This window comes from Peromyscus leucopus, chromosome 8b (assembly GCF_004664715.2).
Source record: "Peromyscus leucopus breed LL Stock chromosome 8b, UCI_PerLeu_2.1, whole genome shotgun sequence".
Classification (NCBI taxonomy): Eukaryota; Metazoa; Chordata; class Mammalia; order Rodentia; family Cricetidae; genus Peromyscus; species Peromyscus leucopus.
Genome location: NC_051086.1, coordinates 59,722,052 through 59,734,090, shown reverse-complemented (window position 1 = coordinate 59,734,090; position 12,039 = coordinate 59,722,052). Strand labels below are relative to the sequence as shown.

At 55.3% G+C, this 12,039-nt stretch overlaps 1 protein-coding gene across 6 annotated transcripts in view; it reads left to right on the top strand.

Annotated features, from left to right (window-relative positions):
• The window catches only part of Abr (ABR activator of RhoGEF and GTPase), a 199,107-nt gene that overhangs the window by 177,236 nt on the left and 9,832 nt on the right, over positions 1 to 12,039 (top strand). Inside the window, exon 1 of one of the 6 annotated variants that reach the window (XM_028866793.2) lies at positions 525 to 815. The exons of the other annotated variants lie outside the window; for them this stretch is intronic. Coding sequence (XP_028722626.1) covers positions 654 to 815 — 162 coding nt within the window. The 5' untranslated portion in view covers positions 525 to 653. Of the gene's footprint in view, positions 1 to 524; positions 816 to 12,039 lie in introns of those variants that run through there. 6 annotated transcript variants of the gene reach the window in all.

Genomic DNA, 12,039 nt, shown 5'->3' with positions numbered 1-12,039 from the left:
AGGTGGGCAGCTCTTCATGGCCATTACCCACAACTGTGGCCCCTGGAAGTCCCCTCTGGCTTGCCCTTGATACCTACCCAAGTCCCAGGAGCAGCCTGGTGGTGAAGGAGTTAACGGCGACTAGGAACTGGCTTGTGCCTAGCTGCTTGTCAAACTCTATTTAGTAGAGGCTGGAAGGGGAGAGATAGAGGATGGGTGAGGAGAAGCCCCAGCTTGCCAAGAGTTAAACCCCGGGCCTGCATGGTTTTGGAGGGGGGCAGCTCCCAATCCTTCTTAGAGTCACTTCCTTCTGTGGGGCGGCAGTGTTGTGTGTACTGTGTGCAGCTGGCCGTGGCGCACACCGCGCTCCGCTTCCCGGGAGCTGCAGCTCACCTGACCGGGCAGCAGCAGGCTGCCTGAGGGGAGGCACTGGGCCCTGGTGCTGCGCTCAGACTCTGCTGCTTCCCGGCTGCAGTCTCCAGGGAGGGGGAAGGAGGAGGGCGCCGAGGGAGGGGAGGAGAAACCGGAGCCCCACACCCGCTGCTGCTTCGGGACTGCCCCACTCACAGCCCCTGCTAAGCACTTGTGCGCAGACCGCGGCGGCTCGCTCTAGAGCTGCTTGCGCGCCTCTCCACATTTCTGCCCGGAGCCGGACCGGCAGGCTGGCCGCTGGCATGACGGACATCCTGCCTCAGCCCGACTGCAGCCTGAAGGCAGTGTGCGAGTCCTTGGAGCGCTGCTGCCTGGATCAGCTGGAGGAGCCCGGGAGCAAGCGTGTGCCCAATACTGGCGCCCGGCTCTGGGGCCGAGTGCGCAGTAAGCTTCTCCGTCAGAAGGTGCTAGCAGGGCTGGAGGGGTGGCGGAGGGATAGAAGGGCTGCAGGGCTGAGGGAGGGCTGGGGCCGCTGGGGACCCTGCCTCTGCACTACTGCTCCTGCTGGATCCCGGAAGTCCCAAGACAGAGGCTGGAACGTGGGTATGAGTATGCTTTAAGTGGCTTGAACTTAGGGATAAATGCTAGTGGCAGCCCCCACCCTAACCCTGGCTGCCTTCTCTGTCTGTGTCTGTCCCTCGTTCAGCAGAAGGAGGTTTGTCTCCTAAGTGGACTCTGCCTGGCTTCCTCCTGAGTATAGGCTGGCAGGAATAGAAATAGACAGACAGCCTCACTGGATCTTACTGTCCTCCCAGGAGCCCAGCACAAGCATCATTACCCCCAACCGTCTCTTATGGATCTCAGCTCTCCATCCGGTTGCTGATGATGGGCACCTCAGCATGCTCTGCCTTGTGAGCTTTCTTTGTGCAAGCTGAAAGGATCATTGCCACCAGGGAGGAGGGACTGGTGGTGGAGAGGGCGTAATGTGCTGAGTCTAGGGGCTGTAGACTGCTTCTTTAGGGACCACCCAGACAACTGCTGGCCTGGTGCCAACTGGGTATCCAGCAACTCACACAGCATGTCTGGGGGTTCCTGAACAAGCTAGGCCAGGGCAAGCTCCCTGCAGGGTCTTGCCTCCAGCCCCAAACCTGAGTTGGGATTAAAGTCTGAGATAGAAGCCAACTGTCCTGCCGCTGGGCAGGCTGCCTTGGGGCTGGCTTTCGGCCCTGGGCCTCAGGCAGCCAGGGAGAAGCCAGACCCAGTGCCCAGCAGCACACAGTAAACGCTTGATAACTCTACAGACCAGATCAACCGCCTAAGTTGTTACAAGGTGCCGGTTCTGGCTGGCCAGAGCCTTGGTAATCCTTCACCTGGACATGGGGTCTGTGATGGGACTTGCAAGTCTCCCTAGATCTCAGAGGAAGATCTTCTGCCAATCTCTGTGCCAACCAGCCCCTGCCAAGAAGAATGATCTGGGGCCCATTGGCTCCTCTTTGGTTTGATCTCCGGCCAGTGAGGCATACTTGACCCTATAGAGGTGACATCAGTCCTGGAAAGTGCTGGGCAGGGCAGCAACTTGAGCTGTCCTGCTTTGGCCCCTGGGTCACCTTCAGTCTCCCTGGGGACCAAGCGAGCAGAGCCCTACTGGCCCTGGCAGCTACCAGAGCCCCTCTGTGCTGAGGCAGCTGTCTGTTGCCGGCAGCCTGGAGCCATCCCCACCCTGTCCTCCTCTCCTAGGTCTTGCTGAGGCCAGCAGACACCAGCCCAGAGCACATCATTCCCAAACCTCAAGCTTGGCAAGACAGTGCTCTAGCAGGTTCCTGACCTAAAGTTAGCCGGTCAGAGCCTCGCAGTCTACCTGCCTGCTCCCTGGGTACCTGGCGGGGGGGGGGGGTGGGGTTAAAATTCTAAACCTTGAAAGCCACATTTTCGGTTCTCCTGTCATTTCGGCTGGCAAAACAGAAGCCACTTTAGGAACTCATTGGCCGGCTCGGCTTTCAGCGGCATCTGACAGTTCCGTTTCTCATGTGATCTCTGGCCAGAGAGGTGCTGGGCTGCTGAGCTTCTTGGTGTCAGTGTGACTGCGGGGTGGCCGTGGCGCGGGGCTGTGCTTTGTAGCTGGTGATTCAGTCCCCTAGGACATGCTGTGTGACAAAATGTGTTGGTGTCATTGACACTGCAGGTGACAGGGACATCTCTCCTCCTGAGCCTGCCTCATTGTGCATAGGCCAGTGTGTGTGTGTGTGGGGGAGCCTGTTTTTCTCTCCCTTCTGTAGCTGAGTTAGTCTACTTATTCCGAGTGGCTCACTGCCAGGCTGAGGGTGCTGAGATGAGGCAGGCCTTAGGTGGGGCGGGGAAAGCTTCTGCTCAGCCTGACAGGAGGGAGCACCTTATTAACTCTGTGCCCTAAGAATTTGATGTCCTGAATGTTGAGATACCTGTGGACTTTTTTGCTCCCTTCTAACCCAAGCCATTAAAAGCCAGAGGGGACGGGAGGGTGACTCATATCGGACCCCACACTGGGCCTGAAAAGTCTGTTCTGATAGAAAGGTCCTGTTGTTAAAATAGAGCCTTTGAAATAGCGTGAGGCCTGGGTTGGCCGGAGGAGTGGAGACGGAGGTCCAGGGACTCTGCTAGGGGCCATGCTGGAGTTGCTTTTGTCCGCAAGGAGGGTTCTGGGGCCGAAGTCTCATTCTAGGCTCTGGCTTGGTGGTTGGTTTGTTGTGCAAGCATTTAGCAGAGGACACACGTGGCATTTGGCTTTGTGGGTTCTGCCAGGACGTGCAGTATTTAACTTGCATTTCACTTTCTTCTCTCTCTCTCCAATCATATTCAAGTAGAGCAAGCTCAGGGTTTTTGCCCTTCCTCCTATCCTGCCTGGGTCTAGATTCTTAGGCTGAACCCAAGAGGGGAAGGGACTGAAGGAGGAATTCCATTCCTAATCCCAGAACAGCCAAAGGTTTTAATAAGGTCCCTTGTGGGAATCACAGAGGCTGAGTAAGAAGCCCGAAGCACAGCCAGGCCAGAGACATTTATCCAGTGAGGAAATCAAGACTTACTATTTCACTCACCAGAGACAAAGATGCTTCTCATTCAGACCAGATACTGGCCAGAAGTGGAGATTCAGTCTGAATTGAAGATCCAGGGGGCAGAGGAGAGCTGAGGAAAGCTTCTGAGCCTTTGTCTCTGTTTCAAAGAATGGCCGTATGGGCCTGAGAAGTCCAGGATTTTGAAGAACTTCTCTTGGCAAGAGGGGGGCTGTTGTTGCTACACCTGTTCTCTGATGGCTGTTAACCCCAACCTGTTTACATAAAGGGTCAGAGGTAGTACCTGAGAAAGGATAAGATACAGGACACCTTGAGGACAGTTGTCTGGGGGACCTTAGAGCTTGGGAGGACCGTAGAAGAGTGTTCCATTGTTAGGACAGCTCCTAGTCCTCTTGTGTGTCATTTAGCTTGACAGATCTTTCCAGCACAGGTTTGTATATAGCATGCACATCCCAAGACATTCACTTAGCCATTTCCTAGCTGTTCCTGCCATCGAGGGTTCAAGAGTACTAGATATAAGATACACACCTGTCTTGGGCTCGTTCATTCATTCTGGCTGTGAACATCAAGAGAGACCTTAACACTTGTGTGGTGGCACAAACCTGTCATCCTAGTCTTCAAAGCTGAGGCAGGAGGACCACCACATATTTGAGTCTAGCCTGTGCTACATAGAAAGCTAAATAGTGTCAGGCAGCGGTGGTGCACACCTTTAATCCCAGCACTCGAGAGGCAGAGCCATTTGGATCTCTGAGTTCGAGGCCAGCCTGGTCCACAGAGCGAGATCCAGGACAGGCACCAAAACTACACAGAGAAACCCTGTCTCAAAAAACCAAAAAAAGAAAGAAAAGAAAAAAAAAAAAAAAACAAAATAACAACAAAAAATAAAAATAAGGAAAAAAAGAAAGCTAAATAATAAAACCCTTCCTGAGAAGGAGGTAAGGAGGAGAGATCAAAGCTTCTGCAGTAGAAATGCCCTGCCTGTGGCTGCCTGATGCCTGGCCCCGCTCTTACTCTCAAAGAGAAGAACTTGCTTTGTGTGCCTTTGCCATTCATGGACCCCACGGCATTCCTGTAGTAGTCCTTCAGCTGTAGACAAAAGAACAGGAGCGCTTCCCCCAGGGACTAGAGACCCTACAACCCTCCTCCTCCTCCCAGACCTCTGTGGGGGCAGGACTGTGGTCAGACCATCAGCTGGGAAGTAGGGTTTCTGCGACCCTTGTGTTCACACAGCCACTGGGCTTACACCTCCAAAGTGAGGAACTCCGACCTCGGGGGACCACACGAATAGTCTCTGAACCCCAGCTCCCCCACCTTCCACTGGGCTGTCTCTCCAAAGTCCGCGACTCTGCATATCTGATGCACTGCAGCCCCCTGCAGATGCGGAGCCATCTGTACGTACATCTGTACGCAATGTGCTGGTGCATGGAGATGGAAGTCCTTGCTCTGGATGAACTTGTCAGAGGTTTTGGCACCTGGGTATCTTAGCTCTTGGTACTGTGTGAGGTAAGTGCCAGGCCTCTCTGGGGCTCTCCAGCATGTCTGATCCTATACGCAGAGTGGCCAGTTGGCCCTCCTGGGCTTGGTGCCCTGCTTTTGGATGGCCTTGGACCAGAGGTTTCTGAGCCTGCCAACCAAAGTGGTTCCTCAAAGGCCAGAGCTGCTGGCACCCAGGACTGCAGTAGTGTCCAGAGGTAGTGAGGTCCCAGGCCCAGGGCAGAGCTGTGGAGGCATTAGGAAGGCTCCCTGAAACCTCTGCAGGTGCCGTCTGGGGATGTCCATGTGTTGGTGAAGGGCACTCAGATGCAGGGACTCGGCCCTCTGCTGAGCTGACAAGGGACTGTTTGTCTTCCTTTCGTCTGTCACAGCGTGCTGGGGACAGGAAGGAACACTGGCGTTCTGTCAGCTCCCCGGTGGCCTAGAGGAACACACCACCCCCTGCTCCTGGGACCCGTTCAGTGCCCAGGAGAAAGCCAGTTATCAGTCTTGGGTTTCCAGGAGCCACAGACCAGGTGTGTTGTCTTTGGTCCCACAGAAGCCATAGGAGCTATTCCTGGGCTTCTGCGGAGAGGGAAAGGTGCCTGAGGAAATGTCCCCTAGCCTGGCTGAGCTTGAAACAGGGCCTGAGACAACCTGCCGTCATCTGTCTCCTGGACAGTGACCCTATCTATAGCTGGTGCCTCAGAGAAACAGAGCCCGTGCAGTGGCACCCACAGCACCCGTTCCCATCAGGTGCTTGAGTGCTGTGCTCGTGCTCTAGAATGCCCCCTCGAAGCTGCCCCGATTCATGTGACACAGACTTCTAGAGGAGAAAGTGCCCTGGGTTGGTAGGAGCCAAGGGGCTTCATTCTTTCAGTCTTGGAAAAAAAATGGCTTAACTTGCCGTGAGACCTCGGATAAGTCTCTTCTTTCTGGAGTCAGTGCAGTGAAGGGACTGAATGGGATGATCTCTGTGGATCCAGCTCATACGATGGTCTTGGCTAAGACTTAATCCCTATTCCAAAGCTTTAAACTCTCCACACACAGGAGAGTCTGGAGGGGAGAGGCCACATCATGGATGCATGTGGGCCATGGCCAGCCATTCACCGAACATGGAGGAGAGAGGCAAATGGGAACGTTTGGCTCCTGTCTTGAAGGAACCCTGGTAGAAAGTTATTGCTGTCTCCATCCCCCACATCCTGGGCCATAGTTGTTGACGGAGTGCTTCCTGTGTGCGGGGCCAAGGGATATCGAGGGGCCCAGGCAAGGAGGCCTGATCTAAAGAAGTCAGTCAGTGAGTAGGGTAACTTCCGGCTGGATGATTTGGGAAGAAAAGAAAATAGGGTAGTGGATTAGAGAGGGAGAGTGGGAGGCTTAGCGTGGAGAATTGAAATGGTGGACTTTCCTGGTTTGGCTGTGGACAGTCTAGGAATAGTGCAGTCCAGACAAGTAACCTACAGACAGAAGTCCCAGCAGGTGTGTCCAGAGGCAGGCAAAGGTCGTGCAGAGTGGAGGGATCGGAGTTGAAGGCATAGGGACCCATCAGTGACCAAGAAGGAAGCCCCTGGAGCTGCCTTTCGGCACAACTTGGTAATGTTGGTGTGTTTTGAGCGTAACTGGGTCCCGGGCATCAGTCTTAGCTCTTGATGCTCTGAGGTAAGTTCTGGTGTTCTCGGTGCCATTTTATGTATGAAGGAACGGAGGCTTAGGGATTGACCCAGATGATGTCACACAGTGCTTTGCAGAGGAGCTGGCTCTTAAATCCAAACAGCTTGGCTCTATATATAGGCTCTCACCTATACCACCAGCCTTATGTGGCCTCCAAGGAGGAGGCCCAGAACTTCCCCGGGTCCTATGGCTATTTCTCAGATGTCCAGTGAGCAAGGTGGCCTTGCAGCCAGTTGATAACCTAGATGGGAACATGTGGCGGGGCAAGGTTCCCGCCCGTCTGCTTTGTGGGTAGGGGCTGCCACCTGGCCCAGTTTGCTGTGCCTCAGCGGCCACAGGGATGCTGTTGATGATGCATGTGAACGTGAGACGCGGAGCAGATGTGAGGCCTGGAGAGGAGTCTATTCAGATCCGCACAGTGGAACTGCCAGTGTCCTCATTTTCACTAGAAGTGGGCTCTGTCTGTAGAAAAAAAATGTTCCTAGCCAGGGTGGGGAGGTAAAGTCAGCTTCTGAAGAGGACTTTGTAATTCTTACGAAACCACTGCAAGTCGAGGCCTTTGAGCCCATGGTGGTCTTTCCAGACCCTTGGCCTTCCAACAGCAGCCAGCCTGGGCTTTGGAAAGCCTACCGCCTCAGGCAGCTGAGGGCCTCCTCCGCTGCTTTGGTCCTGAACGCCTCCAGACGGGCTGCTGCCCCTGCCCTTGCTACCCTGCTGACCCCAGCATGGCCCGGGGCAGGGGCAGGGTGGAATACTCATTGTTTACTTGCAGCTTGGCCCTGGGGTGAAATCCTGAGGTTGGCCCTGAGTAGGAAGGCCCTGGCAGAGCGCCAGGGCTAGCGAAGAGGTGGAGGTTCACAGGCGGCCCAGTTTTGAATTTCGCCTGCTCCCCCTCAAAGTTCAGCCATGCCCAGCCAGAGGCCAAGAGTGTGGTCTACCTAGGACAGGCCGAGTGTCCTGGGTGGAGCTCAGGAAAAGGCAGGTTGCTGTGGGACTAAGACGCTAACCTGGCTCCAATAAAAGCCTCCTTCAGAGCTTCTAAACCCCTTCCATATGTGGGCCTCCTCGGGAACTTGAGAGTTCTTGAGAGGGGGCGGGGGAGCAAGGAGAAGCAAAGGGGCCTCCCCTGGGTGTCTCCGACTAGGGAGTCAGCTTGGCGCACCTGTGCCTGGCTTGGGAGGAGCGGACAAACCGTGGCCACAGAGCACTTCCAGAGCAGCCTGGTGGCCAGCCCTGCTGTACCTCCTCCAGAGGGAGAGGCCTAGAAAGGCCGAGCTGGCTGGGCTTCACAGTGAGGCTGCCAGGCCACTGGGAAGATGAGGCGACAGTTTCCTGAGCCTGACCCTGGTCTCTCCTGACCCAGTTGCTGAGCTGGAAGGCAGGATGGAGGAGGCATGTTCCTCTGCCCTTCCCTGAGCTCAGCAGCCACGTGGACAGAATCTTAAGTGCCCCGCTGCAGGAAGGCGAGGCTGTCTCTTGGCAGATCCCCTTCCCCTCTGCCTGCCCTGCTGTGCCTCTCATGCCTGTGGTATGTCCCAATGACAGGCTGGCTTAGTTTTCCAAGGGAGCCAGCCCTAAGCCTGTGACGGCACCGGAGGCAAGGGGAAGTCAGCCCAGAGACCGCCACTGTGGCCTCGGTGTCGGACCCACAGCCGACACGGTACTTACCAGGCTCGGGGCCCAGGCTCCATGGCCTGGCCAGCCAGTGACAAGGATCCCCGGAGACCCCCAGGCTACCTTTCATTTAGTACCTGTCAGCAGCTGATTTTATTGAGGTTCCCCACTCATGCGACTCCTGGGCTGCCTCTTGTCAGAGTGGCTTTGGCACCCTGGATTTATTGCCCGTGTTAAGGAGTGCTTCATTTTTATAAATCTCTAAGACTTTGTGAGGGGAGACTGTGCCCTTCCAGAAAAGGGCAAGGATGGGTCTCCGTCTCGGGAGGCCACGGCACAGTGAAGTGGAAGGCGGGAGCAGCGCCGGGGCGGGAGGTCAGGTCTCCAGTGCTGTGGCAGTGATCGGAGGGGGCTCTGAGAAAGGGGGTGGGAGGTGAGCACCTTGATCTGTCCTGCCCTGGCCACACCAGGAGGCGGCTTCGTATGGGAAAAGAGGATGGATGGGGTGACAAAGAGCAGCAGAAGTCTCCCAAACCTGGACTCGGTAAAATGCTTGCGAAATCAGTTTGCTCCCCTGCCCCTTGGAAAAGCAGATTTCTTAAGTGTAGGAACTTGCTTTAAAATGTTTTATTACAATTAAATTTTCACACACACGCATACACACATCAAAAAAAAAAAGAAGAGAGAGAGAGAGAGAGAAAGAGAAAAGAAAAAAAAGGGGGGTCTCCCTTTCGGAGGTGGAGGCCTGGAACCTTGCTGAACCTTGTCGTCAGGGGTATGCCTCATCCACTGAGCCCCGGGGTGCATCCTCCCAGAGCACTGCGTCTGAAGACTGCTCAACCTCTGCCTCTCCACTGAGACCCGAGGTGGCTGGCTCTGCCTTTCTGTCTGTCCCAGCTGCTCACAGCCGGGCCTCTGCCTGAAGGTGAAACAGCCCACAATGAGGGCCTGTCAGGAAGGGAGACAACACTCCTCATTCCCCGATGGGCTAAGCTGGGTGATAGAGGAGGACATGGGGCAGAGGGGAATGTGGCCCAGCAGTCAAAATTCAGGCTTGAAGATGGCTTTGTCACCCGATCGATCGAGAATAGGAAGGGGACTCCAGTGGTAAGAGCCACACAGACTTGCTTTGTGCCTCCTAAATGCCAGGCCCAGGGAAGTGGCCAGGAAGCGATGGGCTTACCTGCCTGGACTGCTGAAAGCTGGGCCTGGGGAGGAAGGGCTTCCCCACCTGAAGATGTTCCCGAAACTCACACTGAGTGTCCTCTATCCTTGGAGCCTCTGAGCCCCGCCCTTAGAAGACCATGTGGGCGCTTCCTGCCCTACATACCGGCCACTTCGTCTGAAAAGTGATGGCTGACTGGGATCCTAGCAGAGCCCTGCATTGTGTGGCTCATGGCCTGGTGCACTCTTGGACAGTAGTCCACAGGCCTCCACCTCTCTTAGGGAGAGGGCAGAATGTGTGGCCACAATGGGATGGGGGCTAAATGCACAGACAGGTGAGTTGCTGTGTGTATATGGCCGATGCTTAATAGCTTCCTCTGAGGGGTTTTGGGACCTGTCTCTCTCTTACCTGAGCCCTACCCTGGAGGAGCCTCTCTACAGGTGTGTTCCCTGTGGCTCTCCCCCACCTAGCCCCTCATTAGCCATCTGCCTTTCTCCTTCACATGGTCTGCCATGTCTCACTCAGTGCCTGTGCCAGGACCCATGGATGGCACGTGTCTTCTGGGACTCGGGGTTGTCCCCCTGCGACTGACATCCCCAGGGCTGGCTCCGGTACCCTGAGCACTAATCTAATCAGGAAATAGCAGAGTCCACAGTTCCCAGGGGTTATAAATAGTCGCAGCAACCCAGGCAGCATCATTTCTCAGGAAAATGTGCCATGTCCCTCTCGGCGCCCCACCCTCCCTTCTCTGTATTTAAATGACATCCTGAAATAGACTTGGTTTCTCCAGGCTGCCGGCCTCCTGGGAAGCGGAGCATCGTTGTCAGGGTCCCGAGAAGCTGGGCGGGTCTTTGGAAGGGAGGGCTAGAGCCACACCTGTGGCAGGAACCAAGGGACACGGGCATGGTGGGGACTCAGAGTAAAAAGAAGGGCGCCTTACCCATAGCTGTTCTGAGAAAGGCTGGAGCATGGGAACCTGCAGCTAAGCTAGAGCTGGACCTTAGCATCAGCAGGGGCTTTACCTGTTTCAGAAGCTCCCAGGAGCAGGGTGGGGGTGGGGGTATTGGCACACATCTTTAATCCCGAGCTTGGGAGGCAGAGGCAGGAGGATCTCTGAGTTCGAGGCCAGCCTGGGCTACAGAGTGAGTTCCAGGACAGCCAGGGCTACACAGAGAAACCCTGTCTGGGGGTAGGGGTGTGGCGGACGGGGGAGCTCCTACGCAAACAGACTCATGGGGAAAAGAAGAAACAGGAAGTTTGTTCTAGCAGCAGCTAGACACCAGACCCCGTCCCAAGAGGTCCGGTGTTTCTTCTGAAAGAATCATGGTGCCAGCAGCCACCACTCCACAGTACAGGTGCCAGGTTAGTCATGTTGCATGGTGTTGTACAGATTGAGCCGAGAGAGTAAGTCGGGGAGACTTGACTGCACCCAGCACCCATTCCCTGGGTCTGGGACACTGGACAGGTTCCTTGTACTGTTTGAGACTCTGTGTCCTGGTCTTCAGAATGGGAATGACTGTGAAGGCGTAAACCATACTAGTGGGTTATGTTGATGGACTGACGTGTGTGCAAAGGGATTGTCACAGAATGCTCAAACTCGTCAGGCAGCCCTGAAGGTAGCATGGCTACCACTGTGAAGAAGTCAAGGCTCAGGGAGCCCCAGTGACCCACCAAATTCATGAGGTAGAACGGGAGCCCCAGGTCAGCCCTGACCTGCCATTTCCAAACTCAGGTTATGTCTGGATGCCACTCCAGGGCTGGGGACCATTGGCTCTCTCAAGAGGAGGTGCCAGATCATAGGGTACCAAGACAGAAAGGGATGTAAGGTGAATCCTGGTAGGTGCCAGGACATCAAAGAGCCTGAGGTTTCTGCTGGTGCTTAGAAAGACTTACTTTAGCCTGGCAGTGTGGTGCATGCCTTCTGGTCTACAGAGCAAGATCCAGGACAGGCACCAAAACTACACAGAGAAACCCTGTCTTGAGAAAAAAGAAAAGAAAGAAAAAGAAAGACTCACTTTCAAAAGGATTGGCCCTAAGCCAGGCATGGATATGCGCATCTGAAATCCCAGCACTCAGAGGCTGAGGCAGGAGGATTGAGAGTTCCAGGGCAGCCAGGGTATAGCAGGACCCTGTCTCAGAAACCTCCAAAGCAAGGGATGCATCTGTCTCAGTCGGCTGGGGAAGGACAATTGAGATCCCTCTACCCTGTGTGTGGCCACTTCTAGGGGATAGAATCAGGGCAGACAGAGGCCCTGTCTAGGTACAGAAGAGGAGCTGGGAAAAAGCAGGCTGGGGATTTGGGGACAAAAGCTGAAAGAAAACGGAAGTTCGGGCCAAAGCTGGGGCTTCTGTTGGGACTCACTAGAGTCCGTGGCCTCAAGCCGTCTGAATGAGAGGGCCTAGGCAGCGTCACACTGATAGCTGTCTTTTTGGAGGCCGTCCTGTGGGCAGGGGCTCTGTCCGAGGAAGATGTATGCCTTGGTTCTCCCCATGCTGCATTCTTCTTCTGTTCTTAATTCCATTCCTCTCTGTGCACGGGACTGACTGTCGGACCCAGGGCTTGAGCCTCTGCAGCCTAGATACTGGCTCAGAGCCAGCCAGGTGTAACCCCAGGCCCCTTCAGAGGGGACCGACGCAGGAACGGCCTGGGCTGACTCACATACATTCTTTTCCCCCGTGGGGACAGTGGCCTGTGTTTAGGCACACGTACCCCTGAAG